We start from the raw sequence: 27,980 nt of genomic DNA, 5'->3' as shown, positions 1-27,980 counted from the left end.
CCCCACAGCTAAAATGGCGGAAGACGCTGACATGCGCAATGAGTTGGAAGAAATGCAACGGCGTGCCGACCAGCTTGCCGATGAAGTGAGACCAAGCGCTAAACTGGAAACTTGGGGTTGGGGTTGGCATGAGAGACACATCCAGAAATAGGAGGTGATCTGGCAGAGGATTTCTAAGGCTGATTCTGTTTTCTGTCAGCTTTACACTGAAAGCGGAATTGGAAAAGAAATGAGCCAGGGCAAAATTTAATGTCATCTTTAGTGTAGATTAAGGTATTTATTGATTGTGAGTTTGGTTTAGGTATTGGAGTCTGCATCAATTTGACTGGCCTCAGAGCAAAAAGCAGCAATTTAATATTTTCTGAGGACCCCTTCAGTTTGCCAAACCTACTAAATCTTAAAAGTCACCAACAAGGTCTTGGAATGTCTTAGCTGAAAACCACAGCCTTTATTTTTAAAGTGGAACACCAGCTGTTCCAGGCGCTACTGCCGCAATGTGCGAGTGAGGGGAGCACAAGCCTCAGACACGGCAGCTTCTTCGAGATGCGGTGGGAACTGCTGCATTAGCAAACCCTGACAGAGAGCTGAAGATGAAGAGATCCCCAGTACCCTGCTGGTGGCCTGATTTCGAGAGAAGGCATAGAGCGTAGAAAAAACACACTGTCAGCATGAGCCTGTGCATTAGCGTTGGAAACTGTATCTTGCCAAATCTAAGTGTTTTTTTCCTCTTTTATTTTTCAGTCCCTTGAGAGCACCCGTCGAATGCTGCAGCTTGTTGAAGAGGTAAGGACCTGCATTTTATTAGCACTTCTGTTGTGAGCAAAAGTGATGAAGAGTCTGACACTGGAATTGTTCCTTTTTTAACTCACATTGCTAGGGCATGGCCATGGCTTTACATGCCACTCTGTCTCCCCTTGCGAGGGTCGTTCAAGACACTGTGTCCCCTTTGCCAAGTGTCACAGTGCAGACCAGCTGCTGTGGCACTGTTTTGCCTACACCTGAGTATCCATCGAGACAGGCTACTCGAGATAAACCAAGACAACAGGCTCTGAAGGTGACCTGGAGTCAGGGACGAGCGGCTGAGTTTGCAGCAGAGCTCCTGGAGCCTCATGCCAGCACCGCTCTGATGTTCTTGCCATAAAACTGCAAGTGGTGATGGTGAGAAAGGCCCTTGGTCTGTTTACCCTGTTGTCTTAAAATACTTCCCTCTCCATGAACACTTGCAGCTATCTATAGAGCATCAGTAGCCACAGCCACTTTATGTATCTCTCGAACATTTATTAGGATTTCCAGGCTCACGAGATGTCCTAGATCGACAGCTCTGGAGAAGGAAGTTCTCTGTTTTTCCATGGTGCTCACAAAGGGAACCCAGGCTCAGTGCTGCCTGGAGGGGTCACTCCCCAAAGGGAAAAAACAATTCAGTCAGGCTTCATTTCACCCTATTCATAACATAAGAGTTTAAAAGTCAAAAATTGCCAAACTCAGTTCAGTTCAGAGTGTTCCTCCATCAGGTGGTAGAAAACTTTGCTCCCGCCTGACAGGATGTATTATTTTCAGACACCACGTGAGCCTTGGCTCTGGAGCTGGTGACATTTTTAATCAGGGTCATCAGCACTGACAGCACCAGTACTCCTGACAACCAGAGGAGTCTCCAACAGAGACAACGGGAAGAAAATTACATCAGGTCCTACATTCAGGAGCAAGCACAAGCCCAGCCACAGGCTTCATGGCCTTAAAATCAGTCACGACTGTGGAGATCAATGGAGGCCAGTGGAGACAAAATTAAATTTCCGTGTACAGATAGACAGACAGATGGGTCATTGAGCGTAGTCAGCATCGCGTCTCCTCCACAAACACTTCAGCTCTGGGCCCCGTGCAGCCGAAACGTGCTCCTGTCTCATGAGCAATCTGTCCCTTTTTGCTGTTCAATTCCCTGGACATGTCTTTTCTAACCATCACTTCATGTCAACTCTATGCTGGATGTAGCTCCTGCTGAAATCAGTTCAATGACGTGGAAGAGAGTGTCATATGGGTACCTCCACAAATGCAAAGCAAGAGAGCCTGCTGCCCCAAAATGCCTGTGATCTAAATAAACAAGGCAGATGATGAGTGGGAAGAAAGAGAGGAGCAGGAAAGGGAAGTGATTTGCTCAGGGCCAAACCATCAGTAAATATCAGCCCTGTCTCTCCTGAGCCGTATTTGTGTGACCTATGCACTGCTCGAGTCTTCCTAACATATTGAACCAGCATATTGTGAATGCCACTGGGATTTCAGTATTAAATCATGGCAAATGGCAAAGTGGGAGGAGAACTGGGACTGCTGAATTTGCCAATGAATTTACGTATGACTCTAGCGCATCTTGGAAGAGCTCAGCATCTCTCTCGACCTGGCTTTTATTCAGCTGCTACAATATCTTCCTGTCCAAATAGGGAAGTTTCGAAAACTCACACGGAGTAGTCAAGGGAATCCTTCTACAATGAGCTGAATGTTATTTTCACTAATCTGACTACCAAAGACCTTTAAAATTCTTCTATAGTCTAAACAGGTGGCTGATCCCTCCATTTCCTAGGTACTTTTAAAAGAATGCAGCATTTAGGGAGTGAGAGATTTTATACTGACAAGACAAACTGAGTGCCTTTGAAACTGAACTTGTGCTGCTCTGATTTAATAGACAGAAAAAATCCAATTAGACTCCCTTGCTTAGCAGAACCTCTCTGGTGGGTAGAGATGGAGAATATTCTTTCTCAGTGAACGAATGCCTTTTACTCTATCCTTTTGACACAGCAAACCTGTTATTCCTTCCCCAGGAAAAGGATGCCTCCACATTTAAGTGTTATTTTTATATATATATATATATATATATGGATGGATGGATTCCTGTCATGGTTGGCTTTGCTCTGTTAGATACTAGGAAGATAAAGAATAAATAGACTGACCTGGCTCCACTCTAGAGACAGAAGAGTGTTGTCCACCCAGAGAGGCCCCATAGCAGTACAATGCATCCTTAATGCTGAAATGTAGGTCATAGCCTGGGGGACAAAACCAGCATCCCCAAAGGACCGTGCCTTCCTTGCCCAAGAAGACTAGGCTGAGTTTGGAGACTAAGCCCTGGTGCTGTTCCCAGGGAATGTTGACGAGGAAAACCCAATCTATTGCTGCTTCTTGTTTTTATAACCTAGCCTTGCGAGAAGCTGATTGTTTCAGTCCAGGCACAAGAGGAGAAGCAAAAAGTGGTGAGTGGCTGTTGTGAAGCAGCCACTGCTTTGGCACCAAGGCAGCTATGTATCGGGATGGCAGATCACAAAACTGAGTTTGCTCCGTGGTGCCCAGCATACCCATGCAACACAGTTACATCTACACTGACCAGTGCTCATTTCAGCTACCCAGTGCTATAAATATCTGTATTTTGCGATGGCACTGTACAATGTTTGGGCCAAAACGTAAAATAAAAACAAAGTGAGGCAGAAGAAGTGAGACTAAATACACAATTGTCAGCTGACCTTCTTATTTTCTTCTTCAAGTTTTTTACCTCTGAGCCAGCTTTAGGAACTGCAGGATACGGCATGCAAGGGAAAAGCAGTGAGTCTACTACTATCTTCCAGTGGAAGCACCACAGCCTTTAAAGAAAATCAGTCATTGTAGGGTGGGAAAAAAAAGATGGTTTCTGGCTATGATGCAGCACAGGAAAAAAATATCAACAAGATCAGTACTGCAGAAAGCCCAGCAAGAAAGCACTTAGCAACATGTACAGACAAAAGGTCTGGTTTGTACATTTATATCCAGACAGGACTATCTTCTCCTCTCAAATGCTGGGGGGGTTAGAGTCAAGTTTATTAACATATCAAAGCTGAAACGGTAAGTTATAAATGTTTGATAACCTCATGATGCTGCTCTACGCAGGACACTGAACACACAGTATGCCATTTTACTAACTTCATTCATGATTGGGAAGCAAGTTTCCCATTACATTTTTATCATAGTCAAACATTCCTTAGTCTGAGGAATAAAATAAGAAATATTCTATTAATTTAGAGTTTGTTCTGAAGCTTGTCAAAGCAAATTTGAAAAATTCCCTTGATATCATTAGCTATTGGAACGGTCCAACTAAGAAAAGTGTTTTAATCTGCATAATTCTACAGAAATATATACCTGGCACAGGGGAAGGAGATTCATAATTCTGGTCTTGGTTTTTCCTACGCAGGATTAGACCCCTTCGTCTATGTAAACCAGCAGAGTAGCATTGGAGTCAGGGTCATCACATTAGATGAAAACAGGGCACACAGGATTCACGTGGGGGTTCACAGATTCGGATCAGCTGAGGATCTGAACCACAGAGTGAATTAATAGGCTGAGAAGTAACGTGGCTCTTTAATCATGCACGGATAGACATTCCAGCGTTAACAGGGTGACAGAACTTGGAGCAGGAGCTGAGGAAACGCGTTACTATGGATGACTAAAAAATGTTTCTTGGACCACATTTTTGTCTTTAGGGTGTTGACACTTCTCTTTAGTGTCTCTGGGAAGTGCTAGCAATGTCAGCCTGTCCTGGTACATAATTGTCTGCATTAATTTATTCAAAACAAACTCTATAATCCATATTGATTAAAGCAAAATTCTTCATTGAAGTGGAAATGTGTGTGTTCTTCACATAGCTGTATATCTATTTTTCAGGGTATGTCCTGAAATGCAGAGAAAGTGATTTGGATTCTCTGATAAGTCATTCCCTTATACTGTTATGAAAATCACCTCTCAGGCTAAACCGAAGTTGGAGTACCTGCCTCTTGTAGCAGGCAAGGATAGGATGCAACACACTGTGTTGCTGGAGGGACTGACAGACCCTTTGAGAAATCATTCCAATTCCCTTCCTAGTTTTATTCCCATCTTGGGAAATTAAGTGACATAACAATAATAATAAGAAATGATACAGCAATGCATTTCTCCTCTGAAGTGCTGGGCAAATTTCAGTGAACGTTTTGTTGCTGACTTGCTCTGAGAGCCTCAAAAAAAAAATTTTAAAAAGCTGTTACAGAAGATTGAGGATAGTGTGTATTAAAGCCTCCGAAAGGGCTCCCAGTCATGCAGTTAAACTGGCTTCACTGAACCATTGGCAGAGCTAGGTATCTAAAAGCTGAATTAAGCCCAGAGTTTTAAAATCACATATTCTGGCTTTCTGACAAGTGGCTTAGCTGGTGGTCCAGTGGAGAACCAGGGCACATGCTTCATAGAAGGCATGTTGAACCCAAACCAGTACTACTTGTTGGTTTGCTTTTATCTAAACATTAGAGCTTAACGCAACTGAAAGGCTGAAGGACATCAACTTCCATAAACTTTGCGGTGCTGTTTCACCCAAGCTGATTAATTTTTAAGTCGAAAGTGATGGTCTCCTGCTCTAAGGGGGTCACCTTGTGTGCAAAATTGGGCAGATCTTTGCAGAAAAACAGTTGGCAACCCACACTAGTCTCCTTGGAAATCACAGTCTGGGAAGACACACCAGTTGACCTGCTCATTCCTAGAGTCAGGGCTGAGCGTGACCAAGGGCTGCGCGAGAAAGATTGTATGTTTTATCATCTCCGGTATTCCTGCTTTATGGATAAACAGAGGAACTCCAGAGCTGTCAGTTTAATGCTCCAACAAAAGCAATTCGTGCTGTGGTGTCTTCTTCTAAAGGACAAGCGTGTGAGATGTTTGATGCACCATGGCAAATCCAGCAGTCCAAATTCTCCTTTAAAGTTCAACAGGAAGACAAGAGAGCCAAAAGTAACTCCAGAGAGAGAAAGCTGTTTCCAATGTGAGAGCTGGATTAAAGTGGCATGCGCTCCATGAAGTCTGTAGGGTCCTATGAAAGATCTGTTTTTCTTCTCTCTGGCCTGAACTACCCTAAGCATCCCATTTTTTGAGAATCCTTATTTTGTAACAAGCTAAACAAAGGATTGCCTGTGCAAGGGCTGGAGGGTCTTAAGAAATTCCTCCGTAGCACAGGAAGAAAGAAAGGCTCTAATACTGGGGAAAGCATCCCATCGTCACACATTTTCATAATAAGACGGACCTCACTAGTTCTACCCATTCATGGCTTTCCACAAAGGATACGATTGATGTTGGTGAGCACTGGATTTGGGTCAGAACACTTCCTGAGCCCTCGGGACCACACAAATCAAAGCACAGTCACCAGGCCCCTGCCATGACCATGGCTCTCCTGGGAGCATGCTATCAAGGTTTGATGATGAGTTGTTATAAAACATATTCTTCTGGGCTGGCACTTTGCAAACACAGCTTTCGTCACCTCCTGTTACACATTCTCTAAGCAACCAGTTCAAGTGTGTTTGCTGGCACCTGCCCTCACCGAGACCGAGGGGAGGTTCTGTGATTGTTCTCGTGCAGAAAATGCCAACATTGTTTGTGTTTGGGCCCCAAACACACTCGTGTGGCACATTTCTTCCTCTATATTCCTGCAAATGAAGAGGCTTCGTAGTTTGCGGAGATGCCTCAGTGTGTTGTCACTGAAGGTCAGCTACTGAGTGTTTCTCTCCTGCTCCAATGAGGGCATTTCTAAAATAGTTCTGTCTTACAGACATGTTTGGTTTTGAGCTAAAAGATCAGTCACAATGGAAATAATGAACTTTGAACTTTGAGGAAAGCATGAATCTGTTTTAAATGCGCAAATGTGATTTTTTAAAAGAATTGGCTTTACACAGTTAATTTTTGTGAAAAGGCTGAAAATTAATGCTTAATAGAAACTTGGAACAGAAGGAGATTGTCACTTGATGTCTGAATCACCTCTTGTCTTTGTCAGTGAGCATCTTTTTATTGGCTTCGGTATGCTTTGGATTAGGTCTCAGATGCAGAGAAGTATATTCAGTGCACACCCTTTAATATTTTCACATTAGTAGCAATGCTGTGGCAGGCTGCTCTTAAGAGTATTGCCTGATAAAATTAAATGGCACTGATGGTCAGGTAAGTAAAAGAAAATTGCACCTCTTTTGCTCTGTGTGAGGATTTAATATGAAATACAAACCATAAGGACTAATTGCTGAATTCGTCTCTCAGAATAGGTCTTATTCAGGTCACTGGACATCTTAGCTGCATGAAGGCAGTTTGCTCAGATGTTAAAATAATCCAAGAAAATAAGGTCAGAGGGTTAAGGAGCAGCAAACATTTCTCAGTCTGACCATGTCTGACTCACTGAAAGCCAATGACTATTATACCACCAATTGCGGGTTTTCTGAGTCCAATATTTAGAAGGACTCCGTGTCAGAATACACCATATTTACTCAGACACAAGATGACTCAGGACCTAAGCAGCCTCCTTGTGTTTGCGTGAGGCACGTTTTTGAAAATACATATAAATATTTTGGGGTAAGACATCCTTGGGTACCAAGAGCATAGAAAGAGCACGACAAAATGCTATTGTATATCTAGTGCTTAGCAAATCTGGCACCTGCCCTACAGAAAACTTAAGATCATTAAAGGTGCTTCCTTACGCTAAATAGGCAAATTGAAGATGACCCTTGGACCCTAAGTTTCTAAAGGCTGCAAAAATAAAAGCTGGCTGGGACTTAAATAAACACAATATGAGCTTGAAGGGAGAGAGAGAAGCAGCGGGTAGCTGGTAGGTAGCTGACCCAGGGGGAGTGGGGCAGAGACGACTGTGGGAAGAGAGAGAAGGCTTTTTTTTTCTCCACCTGGCAACTCATGCAAGGATTTGAAAGAAAAAAGGGAGGGGAATGAACCAGGCTGCACATATGTGATGTTTTTCCCAGTTTCTACAGTGACGCAGACATTAAAGACAAGAATGGAAGTGTAGAGAGGGGCAGATGAGAGCACAATAAGAGGCATCTTGCATCCTTCTTGAAGTGAGCAGGATCCTCTTGAAGCAAAGCAGAGAAGCACCAGCTACACCAGCCAGACAGCCCTCGAGTGTGGCAGTCGGGCTTGTAGCTGAGCTGATGTGGGCAGTGCAGCTGACGGCCACAGACACTTCACTGCTCCCAGAAAAAGAGACGAGTGATGGCAGTGAGCAGGGCAGTTGGGAGGAAGGAGAATATGAAGTCCATAACATGCCTCAAAGAGAGGGTGGGATGGCCTGAAGAAGCAAAAAGGAAGGTCAGGACTCTAGGTTTCTGTTCCTCACCTTCCTGTGCAATGGTGGGCATTTCTCCCACCCTCTGCAAAATCAACACCACCAACTTCATGTGCTTCACAAGGGTATGGATGGCTTTATGTTCATGGAAGCGGCTATATTACTGCTGCACACATCCAGGTAACTCCTCTGGCAAACTGACAGGCCTCAGAGGACTTTACTTCATCTGTTATTGAAATGCAACAGTCAGGAGATCATTCAGGCCATTAATTATTCACAGACATTATCACTGCTCCAAGCAGAATGCAGCTCGTTTTTCCTTCATAATTAAAAAGGAGCTAATCTGATCTGTGATATAGCTTAGTATCACGGCACTCAGAAACCCGAGACACCTGATCACATCCCAGTGTTGATGATAACGCATGCAAAAACTCTATTTGTGAAAGTGCCCTGCTGCTGATTTAGGCATGTGGGAGCTCAGAATTTTCAGCTTTTGCTCCAGCTCTGTGCCCAGCAAAGGTGATGATAAGACTCCCATTAACCTCCATGGGAGCAGGAGTAGGATCAGCACGTAGATGTTCTAAAAACCCTGCCTTCAAGTTCGATCCAAAGTCCGTTGATGCTGAAGGTGTCTCTCGGCTGAACTAAAACTTGGGTCAAATCCATATCTATTAGATCTCCAAGCCAAAAAATGTAGCTTAATCCTATTAAATATTAGCCTGCTTTAAAATGGATTTCCTAAGTAGGTAAGCTTTCTGACTTCTGTGTTGCAAGGGCTACATACAAACCACTATGCCTCCTTACCAAACACATTTATGCCATATCTATTTTCCTTGGGAATTTCCCCTGTGGGATGAACGTACACCTGCAATGTCAACACCCTCTACTTCCCTTCTCCTGCTTCAGAGAACTGGGAGATGAACCCTCTCTTTTTAGAAACTACCCTTGTGTAAAGTGATTGTTTTAATCTCAAAGTCCAGGACTTTGTGTTTTCTGCAGTAGCTCAGTATCCCAGTGAATCCTGAAGGATTGATGATACAATTGAGAGTACCCAGTGTCCAGGTACATAAGGTTTTGGCCCGTGCCACCAGCCCATTATGACCTTGTCATTCTTTTCACTGTTTTTCTTTTGCCTTCCTATGTCCCGTACCTAGGGCTGAGTGTTCCCTCACTGATCTCTCTTTCTCTCTCTCTCTCTTTCTTCTCCCCCTCTCTCTCCTTACCTTGCTACCACTATTGGGATGTAGAGTAAAGATGCTGGTATCAGGACTTTGGTTATGTTGGATGAGCAAGGAGGTAAGTTCAGATTGCTTCAGTAAGGAAGTATAAACCTTCTCAACATACTGTACTAACTGTGTGCAATCCTGAAAATGAGGACCATAAAACACACGTGTGGTTGTGCATGAGAACCCAGGAATCAATTTGCCTTCGGCTTTGTTGTCTGTCGGAGAAACATACAATAACTGCATAATAGTCTGTATTTCTTTTGATATGTTTCCCATTGATGTTAAAGAAAGCTGCAGGCTGAACTCATCCAAACCATCATTTTTTCAGCAAGCTTTGGGTCAAGATCCAGCTACACAAAAGGAAGATTTGCCTCCATAAGTGTAAAATCCAACATTATTTACACAGGTGCTATGTAATTTTCTCACTTGTTTAACTACAAGTGAAAAGCATACCTTAAATGAAATGAAAGAGTAGGTAAAAAAGGCTTAGCTTGTGTGAAATTCAGCTGCTTGTTGTACAGAAATGCCAGTGAGGATAACAGGAATTTATCATTAAAAGCTATGACACAAACAACTTATTACAATTGACCACATGGGAGCTTTCAAGCTTAGATGACAGTGACAAAGAGCTAAATATATTCAACACATTCCAGGAAATTACATTTTTGCCCTTCATAATATTACAAAGAAGCAAGTAGCTTCTTCCCCCTCCCCTCCGCAACTAATAATTCTTCATTTGCTGCAGACCCACAGCACCAGCAAAATGGTGTCTCCAAAGAGAAGTTAAACCAACAAACTATAAATTTCTGCTACTCTAAATCAAACCCGCCCCCCCCCAAAAGCCCTTGTTATTATTTACTATGTGACATGATATGAAACTGCATTAGGAATTGTTTTCTACAGAGGTAATGCTATAATGCTCATTGAGCCCAGACAACGATTATAGGCAAAGGTACAACGCTGTTGGGAAATGCTCTGCAGAAACTGACGGACCCTTTTCATCTGTAATGTCCCTGCCTCTCTGGCACTAAAATGAACAAAAAGTAATAACAGAACCTAAGCAGAAAGTATTTTCTTCTATTTGCTTTTATATGTATGTCTTATTAATTCTACCCTCCCATCTCCTCCTTTAGGGAAAGTAATTCAACCTAACCAAATTTTGTCGCATCAATTTGTCTTGACAAGAAAAAAATTACAGAGAACATTTTGTTGTCTTTGAATCTCTTTTTTTTTTTTTTCTGAATAACAGCAGTGGAAGAACTAGCACTGAATACAGAAAAACAGAAATTACTTATGTTGAAACAGATATGGCACCTGTCTAAATAATGTGTTTTGTTTCAGAAGTGAATTATACAGTTAAAATAAATCACGAATGTTGTCAGACAAAGTCTATAAATACCCAGGTGTGCGATTCACAGACAGATCAGCAGAAACTTTAGTGGTTCCTGTAACTTCCCTTGTGTTTAGTCTTGGGAAAGTATGTTTCTTTCATTTAACTGGTATTTTTCCACAGCGTGCTAGGAGGTTTTATTTGGGTTTTAACCCTGATTTTTTGTTGCTATTGTCGTTGTTACTTTGGAGTTCTACTATTGCTAAACCCTTGTGCACATGGGTTGTCTGACCGACTCTCTAGTCACACAAGGAAGGATTGTCTGTGTGAGGAGCTGAGACTGGACCTGCTGATCTTTTTGGAGTTCGGGGAACTCAGTATTAAACTCTCACTGACAGTAAAACCTGAGATGTATATTGTATGGCCAGAGATGTGGCTAGTTGATACTTGCAGGAAAGAATCAGCCAATTTAAAAGCCTCTTTAAATTGGTTACGGTCATACCTTAAGTGGTTCAGTAAATTAAGCTTCTGCCTATACAGTATGGGTTTCTCAAGGAAAACAGCCTAACAATGCTATTAACAACGCTAATACAAATTGTGGGAATATTGTAACCACTGTACTATGCTAAATGTTTAATTTTTTTCCATTTTAGCCATATGCAGCTGTAATAATTCCTGATATATATTTTTTTTTTATTTTAGCAACAAAGAACTTACTATACTATTGGGCAAAATATGCTAATGATGACTTTGAACCCTCTGTAATTAGTGCAATGTGTGCAACTCATGGATGTCTCAGCAGATGATCAGATTAAGGAAATAATTTGCTAACACTGCCATGTGATCTCTTTTCAGCTGACTGCACAAGTCACTTAAGATTATTAGGTGTTAAATAGACAAAACCCATGACATTGATCTTTCCAGTGGGTGGCAAGCAGAATATCTAATCTCTGCAGTTGCTTGAAGCTCTGTTTCTAGATTTCCTTACAAAATTGCTTGCCTTGAAGCTATACAGGCCTTCACAAGGAAAACTTCTCTGAGTTGATCTCAATCTAAATAACGCAAAGCAGAACGCATTTTCTGACATCAATAGGCAGGTGCCTTTGGGATCATAAAAGGAAAGAAGTCAGTGTAATTTTACAATACTAGGTATTTATACGATAAAGCCAGGCTGCCTATGTCCTGTTGCCCAAATGCTCAGCACAGCTGGGTGTGCAGCAGAACACAGAGCCTGTTATGACCCTACAGAGATGTGGAGCTTCACAAGAGCTTTTATTACTCCTGTTTCACAGAGGATGGAACTGTCACAAAAACTAGAGACCTTCCTCCAGTGCCCTTTGAAGTCACTGGGAATCTGAGTGGGCTTTTGGACTGGTCCCTCCCATTTTCTGAGCCAGGTATTATCACCCAAACCAGTTCAACAGAGTTCTTCCCCTGGAGAACCTACAAGAAGGAGCTAAGAGGTTAAATTCTCCTTGTTGAGATTTTTTCCATCGGTGAGAAAGTATTTCCCAGACACTATGTGCACCGATAATACTTACATTTTTTAAAACCTGGCCTTGAGTCAAACAGCCTTATTTATTTAAATATAGATACGTACATAATGCTTTAAAATAAAACATTTCCATTTTACACTAAAAATGTGATGCTGCATAGGATTATTGAGCATTATTGAAACCCGCTAGCTTAGAAAAATGTTAACATTTGGATGCATGTTAGTTAAAAGACTGTAGAAGTGAAACTGATAGTGCAAAGTGGGGATACAGGGATAAACCTGAATTGCGGACATAGCAGGGGTCCCAGAGTGGTAGCTCTCTTCCTTTGAAGGGAGCTCCCATCACCTGGGAGTATCAGCAGGCAGAGAGATTTGGACCTCCAAGGACTTTTTTTTTTGGTATGATGATGTCCTCATGCAGTTTATTACAAAATAATTTTGTTCTTTTATTCAAAATGAGGTGGAAGGGAAAAACTTTTCCAACAACAACAGCAGCAGCAGAGCCATTTTTCATCCAAGGCAAGATACAGCCACATCCACAACTTTGATAAGCCACAAAGAAAATGTCAATGCAACTGAAATTTTCTGCCTGCACCACACCAACAGCAAACGCAAAGCAGCAATGCCAGTGAACACAGGGAGCAGCTTCATCTACCCAGCAGATCAATACTCCAGACCAAGCTGAACTATGGAGATAAAACTTTGGAATAACTGTGCAACTGTAAAAGCAAAAAGGTTGACACCACATGGTGGTGCCCATGCCAGCTGACCTCTACAGTTTTTGCAGGAATTGCAAGTTTTACAGTTTTGTATGAGTTATGGCTGATCTGTTCCTATGGCACTGGAGAAATAACTGAAGTAAATACAAAGATAATTTCAATTCCTTTGCATCAGAGAGCAAAACTATAGCCCCTTGTGCAGGGTCCTTCCCCAGCTTATCTCTTATTCAACAACTACCACAAAAAGTGATGGGTAGTGAGATACCAAAAGCAGAATTGCTAGAGGGACTCCAATAACACCTATGAGCTGAGCTGATCACAGTCAGAAATGCTTTGCTAATTTGCAAAAAAAAAAAAGATAACTATCAACACTTTGAGATTCTACAGGGAAAATGGCATTAATTATGTTGCAAGTGTAGTATAGAACAAAACACAAATGAACGCCCTGCAAAAGCAAGTTGTGCATTGTCTAAGTGTTACCTTTAGCACAGCTACACGTGGGCTCACAACCTCTCCCTTCCAACTTCCTTCCGTTCATACCTGTGCTCAGTAATGCCTTTCAGAGCGCAGCTCGGTCAACACTCAGGATTTCTGAAAAGCCTGTCCTAGAAATGTACTTCAACCCAATATGACTCTGCTTTATGGAAAATGGGATCTTTGGGTATCATTGGAAATAATCTGCTGACTCTCTTTCAAATTTAGCCCTCTTTTATGCAATTATTATTACAATGTGTTCTTAGATGTCCTTTTTTTTTTTTTTAATTTAAAATTGTCCTTGGTGGAAATTGCTTCATTGCACAATACTCCAGGCAAAAGAGCGAGTTCTCTTGTCCAAATGCAATTAACTGACATTCAAGCCCAGGCCTCAGATCCTGGACACTAGTCAAGGAACATTTATGATAAATTGCAGATGGGATGCAAAGAAGGAGCAAATCCACACTTGCCCTGTCCTGGTCCTCAATCCAATACTGTGTTAAGATGCTTTTGCAGCAACGTTTGCTCAAGAGACCACAGGAGCAGCTGAGCGATGCTCTTGCTACAGCTTCCCTCTCGGGGATTTGCCGGGCTGTTGTGGAAAACCCTGGCAAAGACCCACTGGCAAAGGGCCACAATGCTACCATAAAACTCACAGGACTGGTTTATGGTCTCTCAGTTGCCTATGGCTTTAATACAGAAGTAATTCATAAGTATAATGATACAGGTAAAAGTACACTTGCCTCTATCCTAAGATATGCCATTAGTTTGCTGTAAGATCGTGAAGAAGATATATGACCACTGTGTTTGAATTGAAGTGACATTATCAGATGTAAAATGGTATCGATAAACAAAAAGGGCTAATAATTAGCAGAGCTTCCTGGGAAAAAAAAAAAAGAAGGAAATCTCAATGAAACATGCTTCTGATGTGTATTCTGCTTCCAGACAATGCCAATTCTTTTATATATCACATGTAACGATATGATATCTAAACATATATATAGATGTAGTATATTCAAAGAATACTGCAACAAACTATCAAGAGATGCTTAAACTCTAACCTTGGAGTGCTTCTGTAAATGGGAGGTAAGGGACATGATCTGTGGTGGGTGTGAATTTGCGTAGATTCATGGCAGTATATGCCAGCAGACTGTCTGCCCTAAATCCTTTAATTCAATATGCAAAGTTGGAATATGGAAGATCTACGAAATTATTAAATTAACCTTTTGCTAGCCGTCTGGTTTCTTAGCAGCAGTGATTCATTCTGGGCCAGATTTTAATATTGGTTATATCAAAACAAATCCAGAGTGACCCCATTATGTTAATTTCTTGATAATATTTATGCCTCAATAATTGTTGTTGGACTCATGAATCTACTTCCTTGCCTGTGGGACCAGATCTTTGACAGGTATAAAGTGGTGCTGCTCCATGAAACCAGCATAACTACACCAATTTAAACCAGTTAACAATCCAGCCCATGACATTAACAACTAGCAAATGGTTTTAGGACCAGCAGTCAGCTGTCTAGACTTCTGGGCTACAAATATGACATGGGCTTTTTACACTGATGAAGTTTCCTTTAATGGAAGATAAATTAGTTGTGGATCTCTTGTGTATTCAGAAATAGCACAAGCATCACACACAAATCCTGAAGCAGGATAAATTAAGTCAGGTTCCTGAAGAGAGCTATAATTTAAATGAAAGTCTTTGAGTCATGTCAAATATACTCTTCATTTAGCACTAATTTGTTCAGGCAGAACAGAGCAAGAGCCGGTGTTGCCCAACTATGCAGGAGCAGGCAGGACTCTGAGTTAGCGAGGAGCAGGAACACTTAGAGCAGTATCACCTTCTACTACATACTCACGTTTCTGATGAGATAGACAATATGTGGCTACAAACATGAGCCAAATCTTCTGCTAAAGCCTCCCAACCGAAATGTAAAATTACAACATGCATTAAAACAATCCAACCTTACATTTTGGGTTCTTGGCTCAGCAGTTTACCTGGCAGAACTCATGCAGTGTCTCTCTCAGGTTTCCTTATTAGTTTCCCAATCCTTTGCTCACATTATATGTGCCCCTTTTAGAAGACACTGCCAGGTAACGCTGATCCTCTAAATGTATCCTTGGATTTGGGATCAATAACGCCTGTGGTATCAGGAGACAGGCACATCCAGCTGAGGAGAGTGAGACCTGGTGGCTGAAGAGCAGATGCAGTGGGCAATACCAATGTGTCACCTCTCCTTCCCAAAGCCCAGCCTCGTGCAGGAATTAGACTAAGAGCACAAGTTCAATATTTGAATTGTTTCAGCTTGAATAATTTAGGCCAGGATTTTCAAGGCCCTGTAGGGGTGAGATACCCATTTTCCATTAAAATTAATAAAATAAAATAAAATTTAATAGGAATTCAGTATCCAAATCCCCCAGACAGCTTTGAAATGTTATTAGAAACCTAAGTAAGAAATTAGGCCTATTCATGTTCCCAATAAAGTCAAGAGGAGCCTTGTACTGACATCAACATGTACATACTTTTTTTTTCCTAAAATGCCTCCCTTTTTATTTTTCTTTAAGATAGGGCTCAGTGAACATCAGGGACGACATTAAATTTCTCCTATAATCAGTGCTCTCTTAGTTCCTTTCCTCTCAGGTTTACTTCTGTGTTTATATTCAATATGGGGAATAGGGATGTATTTGTGTTTTACATTGTGACATTCTGTTCCCCTAGGCCATTTTCCTCAGCTTTAATAGTGAAGAAATTAACACACTACATTATGAGCTACCAAGTCACTAAGAAAACCCTAAATCCTCGTCAGCCTTAGGTGGCAATAAGCCAAATTCTGTTTGATGCCAGTGGAGAGACCGTGTCTCTATATGACTGGTTACTGGGCTTGGTGCTTCATAACTTACCCTGGAGCAATGCAGAAGTGACCCCACTGAAAACAAGAGTCGTCACCAATGCTTGTTGTCCTAAGATCCCTTGGGGACAGAGATAACGAATGTCATAACCAATGGTCCTCTTTCAGTGAGCATCAGGCTCCTGTGCTGGTTGTAACTCCTCTGTGTTCACGGGGGTTACTCCTGATTGGCAGCACCCACACCAGAAAGAAAACCAGCCCTGAGGCCTTACTCAGATTAGAAATTAATCTCCAATGACAATCTAAGTGGCAGGTCTCGGTTCTCTCAGCTCCTGGAAAGAGGAGTACTTGAACATGGCTCTTCACAGCTCGCTCCATCTCTGCTACTACCAGCTTTCCCACTCAGTCACCCACTAATCAAAGCAATTACGCTGCCCCAAATCACCTGAGTCCAAGGGATTTGTAAATGTAAGTAACTGAAGTATTTTCCATGGAAGGACACCTTTTGTCTTGTATTAACATAGGTAAATGCAAAATAATAACGTTTTATCTTTCTTTCTCTTGGATGTCATTGGTGTCTTAGTAAGTGAATGTATTGTATTATGTTTCCGGACCTTAAACTTTATAACCCTTTGTTTCTATTAATACATCATTACATCTTGTTTAAATTAATATATTTCAAACATCTTCCTCCTTTCTTTCACTCTTCCCATATTAGTAAAAACCATCTTCGGCGTCCAGTGCGGCATACAACCTTTCAACAATGCATCAGCTCAGATTAATGCATTCTAATGTCATTATTAATTCAGTTCTACACGGTCATTTTTCACGTTCTGTTGAAGACAAAAGCAAACAAACAAAAATACAATTCATTCCACACTGTCATCCCTTTGTCCTGACCAGAACAACTCGATCGTGTTGAAGAAGGCATGAACCATATCAACCAAGACATGAAGGAGGCCGAGAAAAATTTAAAAGATTTAGGGAAATGCTGTGGCCTTTTCATATGTCCTTGTAACAAGTAGGTACTGGGTACCGGCTCTGCTATGTGGTGTCCAGTTTTTTGTCACAGTGAATGTCTGAAGTTTTTGTCTTTTTTTTCTTTGTCCTTTTCCATCTGCTTCATTCTGTGGGGATAAAATACTTGTGTTTAATCAGAACAACTGGAACGCATCGAAGAGGGAATGGACCAAATCAATAAGGACATGAAAGAAGCAGAAAAGAATTTGACGGACCTAGGAAAATTCTGTGGTCTTTGTGTCTGTCCATGTAACAAGTAGGTGCTGCCTGCCTCATCTCTTTGAGCACTTAAGGCTGATCCCAAAGGCCTTGTGAAGCTCATCCTTGCTAGGCACATGGGCAGGATGAGCATGTGGCATGCAGAAAGAACGACTCTGGTTCAAATGCATTCATCTCATAGCATAGACAACTGACTGGGAAATACTGTAGATGCATTAAAATCAGGCATACTGCAGTGAAAGCTTCACTGTCGACACCTTTTAATGGTAAAAGTTTCAACATTTTACACAAAGTGTACTGAGTTCCAGTGAGCAAAAACACTGGGGCTACCTTATTCCTGGAGAGCCTAAAATTTGAAAAGTATTTTCACAAACAAGTTGAATAAACTAAACAGCTGAAAAATCACTGAAGAGGTTATAATAAACATTACTCAAAATTATGGATGAAAACCACACCTTTTTTCATTGTTCAATAGCAATAGTCCTTAATGAGATCTTGAAAGAGACATGACGTTTCAGAATTGGAACCCAACTTGAAATGGTTTTCATCCTGCCATAGGCAACAAATTTGAGAAAACCCGAACACGCCAAATTTCTCCCATTTGGGTAGCACGTACACTAAGCAGAAATGTTGAAATGCATCGAATTTGCTTGCATGCCATCACACTTGAACGAAACCGTCCCCCAAGTAATGCCAAGCTTGTTTTTAATGCCAAATGGAAATGTGACGTGCGGTTATGCGGGTGTAGGAAATAAGGGACAAAGTGGACCAACCAGAAGTCCTTGAGGAATGGCAAATGCAGCATGCAGTGAGCACGCATGCAACCAGGTTACAGCGAAAACATTTGTACATGGTTGCCCAGAGATCATGTAGGAAACAAAGCAGAGTGCAGTGGTTCTGTAGTATTATACTCCCTGTTTGTGTGGCACAGATACTTTGTTCGCAGCCAGGGTCTTATCCTGCCATGATTATCAAGACCAAAGGAAAGAGAGAAGTCATGGAGTTCCGTGGGTATTTTGCCAGAAAACAGAACTGTAGGACTGGGTTTTTGCCTTATCAGTCACCATTTATTTTGAAGTCAATTCCCTTGGGACACAATGCAGATATTGCTTCAGCTTTAAAAAAAAAAAAATAAATATTTTTTCCTCCTGTGAACCAAGCCATTAATACAGAGGACCCAGTACGGAAGAGCTGCAGGTACAAGAGTGTGCAGCAGAATTTTTACATCTCCCAGACTCTAAAAGCTGTTGCAGCTCTAAGAGGAGCAGTATCCTGGCTTGCTCCTCCTAGAGAAACCTGGCGTAACACCCATATCAAAAGTTCACCCTTGAAGTACAAAAAAATTCCCATGTATTTTGCAGGAATCTTCAATTTTTTAGAGCAGCTTTAATATCCTGCACTGTAGGAAAGGCTGCTCAGAACTGACAGCCTGACCTGTGGCATGGATCGGGTTAACACCCAACACGTGGCCTTAAAACATTTACCGCTCCACTGTGATTGCGGTATCATGAAATCAATAAATGCAAGAACAGAAAAATACTGTTTACATTCCATGTGGGGGATATTCATTTTTAAAGGTGTCTCTTCCCTGCTTTGAGGCAGTATTCTGACCTTTGCAGTCTGCAGCCGGGTTTCATAAATTAGCGTTGCTAACCAAAGTGTTCAGAAACAGAGTATGGATGAACAACATTTTTAAAGACTGTTCCTTGAATCACTATGCCAGGACTCAACTGGTACGAACAAGGTGATATTCTGAGAAGTGGAGTGTAGGAGAGAGAGAAATCCATACAGTTCTAGGCACCACTATCACCATGATCCCCTAATGCTCTTCTGGCTGGTGGTAGATTAATGCCATATATTTAAAATAGATTAACTATTTCCCACATGACTATACGCTGATATACAGAGTAAATACAACTCCATGAGCCTTCCCAAAATGTAAGGCTTGATCCTACATTCTAAGGAGATTCAAAACGCCCATGGCATGGAACTTTGACTAGACTGCATTCAAAGGACAACTGCTATTGAGCATAAGGAGACCCAGATTCCAACTGTTGACTTTAATGGGAAGTCCACAAGAAAACAGAGATCAAGTTCTAGGTGTATAAAATCATTCACCTCAAACACAGAGACTCTCATGCTCTCAAAGTTGTACAGGTCTAAAGAACAGGGAAAACCCTGTAAATGTATGTGCAGCAAGAGAACTACTTCCACTCATTTCTAGAAATGCCAAAGCTGACGTACAGTTCAGAAAACTAAGAACAAGCAAGCCGACCATCATCTTTTCAAGTCTTCATAAATTTCGATAGGAAATAAGCAACAAAACAGAGCACTAGGAAAGACCATCTTTCATCTACATTTTAATTCTGTAGTGGAGTATGCAACAAATCTTCAGGCTCAATAGAATCTGAGCTGCTTCAGGGGGCACGGAGAGAACATAACACCAGAGATGGATTTGTTGTGTTGTTTCCCAAATCCCTTCAGAAGCATGTTCAGTTCCTTCCCCCAAAGCCAAGCCACAGGGCTGTTTATATGACTGATTGGAGCTGACCAAAGAACAGGGAAACTATGGAGATATGCAGTTCTCAACAGCTTTGTTGGAAACTGCTCCATTTCCAGAATAAAATCAAGAACTTAGACCTACAGGCCCCAAACACGCTCTCCCATTAAAGTGCTCAATCTCATCTGACAAGCCCAATGGCAGGAACCTTAAATATGCTGCACATGCTAATCTGCCACTGAAGGTATGCCCGGATTTTAATTTTCTATCCACGGCGGCTCAGTCAAAAATGGCTCTCAGAAAGCTCATGTAACTGTCATAAACAACAAATATAATGAGTTGCTAGGCTATTGTAAAGTCCTGTGGTTTAAAGCTCCTGAAGGAAGTGATGATCCATTTTTGCCTGTGTCTTGCTTATTGTGAAGGCTGTTACTGCTGATGCATTAAGAGTATGATGAACTATTGGGGCAACTGTGCTTAGTGAGAATGCTTCACTTCTTATTCATGCCTGTAGCTGGTGCATGAAAAAAAAAAGTAGAAAAATTTCCCTTTCTGATGCTAGATTGCTCGTATCTTTTCTCCTGCACTCATTTCACTTCTGCCTATTTTACTTTTTGTCTCTGTGGACAAAGGTTTGTACATCAACTGTCGATGTATGATCACTATTTTCAAGTACCGATATATTATTTGAAAAATCTAACAAACCCTATGAATTTTATTATTAAATCATCCCCAAATCACCTTGGGAAAGGTTAGTGGCTTTAAATGCCTATTATGCCACATATGTGTTGAAAAAAATACCAACAGAATCCCAATCTCCTGCATAGTAAAATGTTAAAATCTAGCTAAATCTGTTTTTCTCTACAAGGGTGTGTTGCTGTGATGTGATGTACACACTATACTCGGCAGTTCTGTTTTCATGTCTGTCTGCCAGTATGTTCTCTGTGTTTGATGTCAAAACGTATGTGTCACTGAAATGAAACAATGTTTTCTACTGATCTGTATTTCTTCTCTTCTTCTTTTTTTTCTTTTTCCTTTTATTTTTGCCTTCTTTCTGGAAACTAAGTCAACATCCGAAAAATCTGTGTGCAGTGTTGTAGACTTGACAATTGCAATTCACCCTATTGGAAACAAAACCTCTGACCATCAGAGTCATTGTGGCAGTAAAAAACAACCAAAAAAAATTTTAAAAAATAACAACAAAAAAAATATCCAACGACCCACACCAAACCCCTCCTTTTATTCAGGGTTATGATATATCGGTATACAATGAATGACCCTCTATCTGAAAACTCATTTTGCTTGATTCAGCTTTTAGCTTGGAGAAGAGTTTTGCTTTTGTCCTTGTCCACTTGATGCTTTGTTACTCATCATCTTTTTTGCATAGGCTTAAATCAAGTGATGCTTACAAAAAAGCCTGGGGCAATAATCAGGATGGTGTTGTAGCCAGCCAGCCTGCACGTGTTGTAGATGAACGGGAGCAGATGGCCATCAGTGGTGGCTTTATCCGCAGGTGAGCCTTTTTATCCACTCTTTTCTCTCTGTTCTCCTCCTCACTGATATATTTAGATTTCTCCCATATGGTCATGAGTTCTTGACGCTCATTAACTCCTTCAGCAGTGCTAGGTAATGAAATGGAGCCAGTGTTTTCCACCGAGCGGTGGGTGCTCAGATTTGGGTTGATGGCAATTAAGAGAGGTACTAAAGGCTTCCCATGGCCCTGTGCGTGCCTCCCTGAGCTAGTCCAAAGGATGGTTATGTTGCCAGAAATCCTGGAAGTCGGGCTCTTAGCCCTGAGAACCAGAACATGCTTGAAAACGTGGCCCTAAACCTTCCTCCTTGAGACGACCCAGATTTGGGGATTAATAAAATATAAATAATATCTGTTTATTTAATTGACAGCAGCAATGTGAGGTCGCAGACTGTCACGGCCAGTTGGCACTGTCCTCTGCACTCCAGCTCCCTGGTGTGAACAATGCACTTTTCCTTGGGGCCTTATTATGGGTCTTGTTAATGACAGTTGTCAAATGCCTCAGAAATTAAGTGTCAGATAAACACTAGTTTATTATTGTTATGTCTCAAGATACCTAGTGCTCATTATCCGTCCTTGCCAGAAGATGTACCAAAGAATCCAGCATCCCTTTCTTTTCAAAAAGAAAAAAGACTCAGGCTCCCTGCCAAAGCACCAAGCCCAGAACCTGAAGCACATTTTTAACCAGAGGTATGCTGCTTCCCTGCGAGTGACTATCCAGAAAACCTCGCTGAATGGGGAACGCTGCCCCATTCCTCAGCTGCTGTAAAGCCACAGCTACGGGGAAACGTTGGTGCCTTAGTGGCGATCCCTGTGCAGTCAAATAAAAGCCAGCTCGAAACACACAGTTATACTAATGGCAACCAAACTACAAACTTCCAGCAATACATAGGGATCCAGCAATAAGTACCTACTGATTAACAGTACTTATAGAGCATGTATTTAGATAACAATGCTATCAGCTGAATGGATAAAGGCATACCAGTAGGCAAAGCTTTGATCTCTGAAGATTAAGGACACTAGATTAATAAGTAATTATCTTTCCAAAAACTATTATCCACTTATTTTTTTGGCTGCTGTGATAAAGGGAAACCAGTGTGATAGAAACAATGCTGTCATGCAATCTGGAGCGTGGGATGGAGTTGCCATTTAAGTTTGCTGGGTCTGCCATTCACTCTTTTTTTTTTTTTTTTAATTTTTTAAATTTCTGGATGGCAGCCCCACCAAAGCAAATGCTGGGGCATGATAACAGAATAGCAGTGAAGGAAGTTATGCTGCACCATTATTATTCTGCAAATAGCCTGCAGCACCCTCTTGGCACCTACAGGAACACAAATTGTACAAGAGGCTCAAAGTAGCAGCTTTCTGAGTGGGACCGACAGACCTCGCTTTTCCCAGTGTCAGTCACCACATGCCTCTCCAGTCACTGGAGCGCAGAACTGGGCCTTGGTTCAAGCGCAAGGTTGTTCCTCTAGAAACAAAAAAAATTGAAAAAGACCGTGCTAAGAATGAGAGACAAAGGATCTTTGCTAAAGCCAGTAAATCTGAGAGAAGCTGCTTCTGTCATTTGCCAGAAATACATTTAATTAAATAGGATGTTAGGTCAGGATTTTCACAGCTAAAGCAGCTCTTTCCTAATATTTCAGTATATGAGGACTGGACAGTATCCATTAGCTACCTATAGTTCACAGAGGGGAGCTGGTATAATTGAAATTCTACCACTCTCCAGCACTTCCCACGTACTCTAATCACACACAGGTCCAAACGGAGCACCTTTCACTCTTTGAGGACCATCACCAGCAGAGAGGTGCAGCATGTGGTACAGACAAGCTCAGACAGCAACACTTCTAGAGGCAGCTGGCGCAAACAGTATAAATGGAGCAGTGATGAACCCAGACAATTAATCCCAACACCCAAAAAATAAGCATGTAATGTTTTTCAGGCTAGCTACTTATTAATCCTTTTTCTTCAAAGCTGAGCACAGCAGCATTCTCCTCAGGTGACAAGCGAAGGGGAGGTTTTGGGTGAACCAGAGTTTCAGGGGGAACCTCTCTGCTTTAAATAATTGGATTTTTGCTCGCAGGGTAACAAACGATGCCCGGGAAAATGAAATGGATGAGAACCTTGAGCAGGTCAGCGGCATCATTGGCAACTTGCGTCACATGGCCCTGGACATGGGCAACGAGATCGACACACAGAATCGCCAGATTGACAGGATCATGGAGAAGGTAAGAGCTGAAATATCTAAGAGAACCCCAAGATGGGCTGTGTTTGCCCTTCTGCAAGCACAGGCTGTGCACGTCGCAGTTTCTATTTAGCTTGGAGAAGGACAAGAGACAGAAATAGCTGCTAGAGATCCTCTTTCTTCTCCCTCCAAATCTTTGGGCCAAAGCAGAGATCACTGCTGTGGAACATCAGTAACCTCCAGTGCAGGTTGTGTTGAACCTGCACTGTTGGGTTCATCAGAAAACAGCTGGCAAGGGGACCCCTTAGCACAGATCAAGGCACCTTCTGTGCCAGCTTTGGGAAAGGAGAAGTGCTCTGAGAGCCATGGGGCTTGGGTCTGAATGCCCTGGCACTCCCTGGCAAGTTTTAAACCTTCCTGGACTTTCCTTCCCTTGGAAACTCCTAGAGCAATTCAGAATTGGATGACCTGTTTGGAGGGCCAGTCCCAAAAAGAGGATGGGGATTTATTAAGCAAGACTTTGCCATATGGTAACAGTGCAGCCAGTCTTGTCGTGCTGCCTGCTTATAAACGCATTAGGATGGACCTACTGGCTCTCTTGGTGTGTGCATGTATATGTATATATATATATACCCCTATATCTAGAGAGAGACATAAAAGTCGGCCACACATGGCCCCAGTGAAATACAAAAGCTCAGCATTACTATTGCAAAATCACCATCTAAAGAGACAGAGAGCACCATTCCAGGGCCAGACCTGCATTGCAGATTTCTGAAGCAGACAGCAGCACCCTCCAAAACCAGCTGGGAGCTCACAGCCACCCTCAGATCCCGAGATCCACAAGCCATCTGCATTGGGACTGGCAGAGCTCCAGGCACAGGCACAGCCAGTCTGACGCGAGATAAGAGGCTAGATCTGCATCTGGTGTAAAAATCAATACAACACTTGACTTCCGCTGAGATTTACACAACCTGAGGATCTAACCCAAGGACTTAAATGTGCTGCTTAGAGTTAATTCTGACCTTAAGCGGTAGAGCTTGTACTCCTGAGCCTTCTTACACGTGCAAGTCTTTTCACACGAGCAGGATGCCCATGATTATCTTTCATGTTAATTAACTAACATCAGAGCCTGGTGAAAAAAATTACTGCACTGAAGGATTTATCAGTAGTTTTCCCTATTGGAGCTTGACTCCAGAGAGAACTAGGTGAAGTATACATTGTCTTAAAGGTGGGCTTTTCGTCTCTGACAGAAAGACACTCACATAACACAGTAGAGCACGTGGCTTTGTGTTGGTCAAAGCTTTAGGTTTATAATGCTGCATCTGTTAGTCTGACTGTATTGGAAAACGCACATATTACTGTGACGCCATTCTGGAGCATTTCATATTTCTGGGAAAAATAGGGGCACGGGGAGAAGGATTTACCACTGCTACTCATATGAAAAATACTACAAAGCTGCACATCTATCTACATTGCAAGAAAGGACTGGAATATTCTACAGCCTACATCATAAAATCTTTAAATAAGAAGTCTAGGACACATGTTAGTTTCTCTGAGCAAGTATGAGGACATGCGCTATTACATTTTACCAGCTACCCTGCTCATGACATAACATAGTGGCAGGAGACATGCCCTGTGGATGAGAGTCAGCTGCATCCTATCCATGCCTGCAGGACACTGTCACAAATTCCAGCGAGCCTCACAAGGCACTGCTCTCCTTTCAGTTCAGGCTTGCAAACATCTGGATTTTTAAAACATTCACGAGGCCCTTTGTGCACACGAAACGCACGGTCCAAATCTCTAGGCGGTGCATGCTGGGAGCAGCTGGCGAACTGGGGGACTGGCCTTCCACATCCACACAGTCTTCTTATGGAATTAGGCATTTCATACAGCAACAGAAAGAACTGACGTTGCAAGGTAATGTGATTCATTAAATCCAGCCTCCCAGGCAGGCCTCGTCAGGCAGAGCCCTTGGCTAAAGAACAGTGACATGTCTCTGAAAGATGGACTTGCAGTGTACACAGAGGAGTCATCATGAAGGCAGCACAAAAACAAAACAGTCTCCAGTCTTAGTGAAAATCTGCCAGATTCCTCAGAGTAAGGACACACAGTAATGAGATACTAGAAAAAGAAACACAATATATTAGGAAAACCCTCTATAAAAGACAGAAACGACGGTTAGCTGGATAATACTGAAACCATACACATCTATTTTACAATTAAATATGCCAACAGACCACTGTCCCTAGCTGGTGGTAGGCATACAGCATTGCTGGAGTTGTTTTCTTTTCCTGACCAGCCAGGAGCACTATGCTTTTGATCAATTATGATCATTAGAAAGACCCTTGGCTGGCATGCTTTCCAAAAGCTGGGGTACATCACAAAGCTAACCCAAAGCATTTATGTTAAACTGGATGCATGCATCCAAACCGGAGCAATTTCATAATGCAGAGATGTCATCTGGACTATCCACAGTGACCAGGATAGCAATGAATAAAAGGCTTTATCCTTCCCTCAGATCAGAGAGAAAGGGACAAAACCTAAAATGATGATGTGATGAGTGGGTCAAACAGCCCAGACATCATCACCAGAAGACTCTGGTTCTAAAATGACCCGTAATTAGTAATTGGGAGGAAAGTAGGAAGGGCTCAAAGCATTCAGTCTTGACCTAGGTGACAAGGTCTGCACAAAGACTCACACTGACTTGGATGCAACATCATCCAGAGTTAGACCTTAGTATTCCTATTTAGCAATATTACATTAATATTGATTGAATATTGATGAAGTGTATTTCATGACAAACCTAGCTGCTTCCAAAACCATTAACTTATTTTTAGGTAGTCTTTTGGCAAAAGTACACAAAACTGTACTGTGATAGACAAGGTCCAGCTCCTGGCTAAAATAAAGCAGTGTGGCTTACAATGAGTAGTTATGCTGATTTATGCTTGTTGAGGATCTGGCACATGGTACTGTGCCAAAAATATACATTTACATAGCATTTGCCAAAACAATTATGGAGAAAAAGCCCAAGATATTTAAGAATGATTTATTGCACATCAGTGTAGCCATTTTTAAAGGATTTTTAAATGTGTGTGGGAAAGTTGCTTCACTGTTCTGTCTTTGCAAATTGGAGATTTAAAATAAATCCGCACAATCTGGATACACCCCAGAGATGTGGGAACAAACATCAAAGCTAACAAAACGCAGCCATCACACCACAGAAAAAAGTTGCTACTTGAGTTTATGCTTTTAAAGAAGTAATGCTATTCCCACCTTTCCCACAAGTCTGATTTCAAAAATTGAAAACATTTTCTATCTAGTCCCTCTGCTAGCATAAGTCGGCATAGCAACGTGGGCTGGAATGGAGCTTTACCAACATTTGTCAGCTAAAACAATGTCTTTAGTCTCCAAAACTAACTTCTGCAGAGCTACAGAAAGCCACGGTCAAAGCGTCTTCCCACTCAAAGACAACTCCTAAGCCTCCCAAGTGGTGCCATTTTATTTTTTTTAAATTATATTTTATAAGCAAGTGCTACCCCATGGAAGACAGTGAAGTTAGTGGTCCAGCCTACACTGGACTAAATTCTAGTTTGATTGCTTCAAATAACGGTAGACTCCCTGCCTTTTCTTAATTCCTGTTTATGCTGCTGCCCAATGAGAGAGTTTATTCTGTCTTGCAACTACACTGGTGAACGTTGTTGAAAGGAATAATGGCCTCGCTCCTACCCATTCCATTCCTTTCACATGTAGAGCAAAGAGATCCAGACTGATGTATTTTCAAAGAAATGTATCTGCCAGCATTGCCTACATCAGATCAGCTGGCTTGCCAGCTCCAGTGATTCTCCACACTGACCAAAATTTTGGTTTTGATTGCATGGCCGGTGATGTAAATTAGAACTGAGTGACTTAGAGAGCATTGAAGCTCTTCACCAGTGAAATCCCTGTGTACATCATCAGTTCTCATCCTGTCATCCATTACCATCGATACCGCTTGCACTGTCAATAGCACCAGCTACAGACCTGGCATAGCATTTCCAAGAGTTCAGGGAAGCTAAATACAGACATAAAAGCTCTGCTCAAAGGCTACCCAAGTGTCACAAACCCAGCAAATCTGTAATTTCATTTTGGGTCCCTAGTACCACTATAACACACAACGCTCTAGTACCTTCAAGCTTTTTTTTTTTTTTTTCTCCTGACCTGGCCAAAACTAAAGTAGTGCCCACAAAGCACTGTAGATGTTCTCATTGACTTCATCTGTTTCTTTCCTTTGTGTTTCTCTAGGCTGATTCCAACAAAACCAGGATTGACGAAGCCAACCAGCGTGCAACAAAGATGCTGGGCAGTGGGTAA

At 41.9% G+C, this 27,980-nt stretch overlaps 1 protein-coding gene across 2 annotated transcripts; it reads left to right on the top strand.

Moving 5' to 3' along the window:
- The first annotated feature begins 2 nt into the window (after positions 1-2).
- On the top strand, positions 3-27,980 carry SNAP25 (synaptosome associated protein 25). Of its 2 annotated transcripts, none has more exons than XM_065632200.1 (7): positions 3-85; positions 742-783; positions 9,325-9,373; positions 17,334-17,451; positions 21,302-21,427; positions 23,529-23,673; positions 27,912-27,980. In XM_065632200.1, the coding sequence occupies exons 1-7, from the start codon at positions 14-16 to the stop codon at positions 27,978-27,980; spliced, it is 621 nt and encodes a 206-aa protein (XP_065488272.1). In that variant the 5' UTR covers positions 3-13. The 2 variants fall into 2 exon arrangements, with proteins under 2 accessions (XP_065488272.1, XP_065488273.1); XM_065632201.1 differs by lacking the exon at positions 17,334-17,451 and adding an exon at positions 17,079-17,196.

Source organism: Caloenas nicobarica, chromosome 3 (assembly GCF_036013445.1).
Source record: "Caloenas nicobarica isolate bCalNic1 chromosome 3, bCalNic1.hap1, whole genome shotgun sequence".
Lineage (NCBI taxonomy): Eukaryota > Metazoa > Chordata > Aves > Columbiformes > Columbidae > Caloenas > Caloenas nicobarica.
Note: the sequence above shows the minus strand (reverse complement) of the source record. Positions and strands in the feature narration are given on the sequence as shown.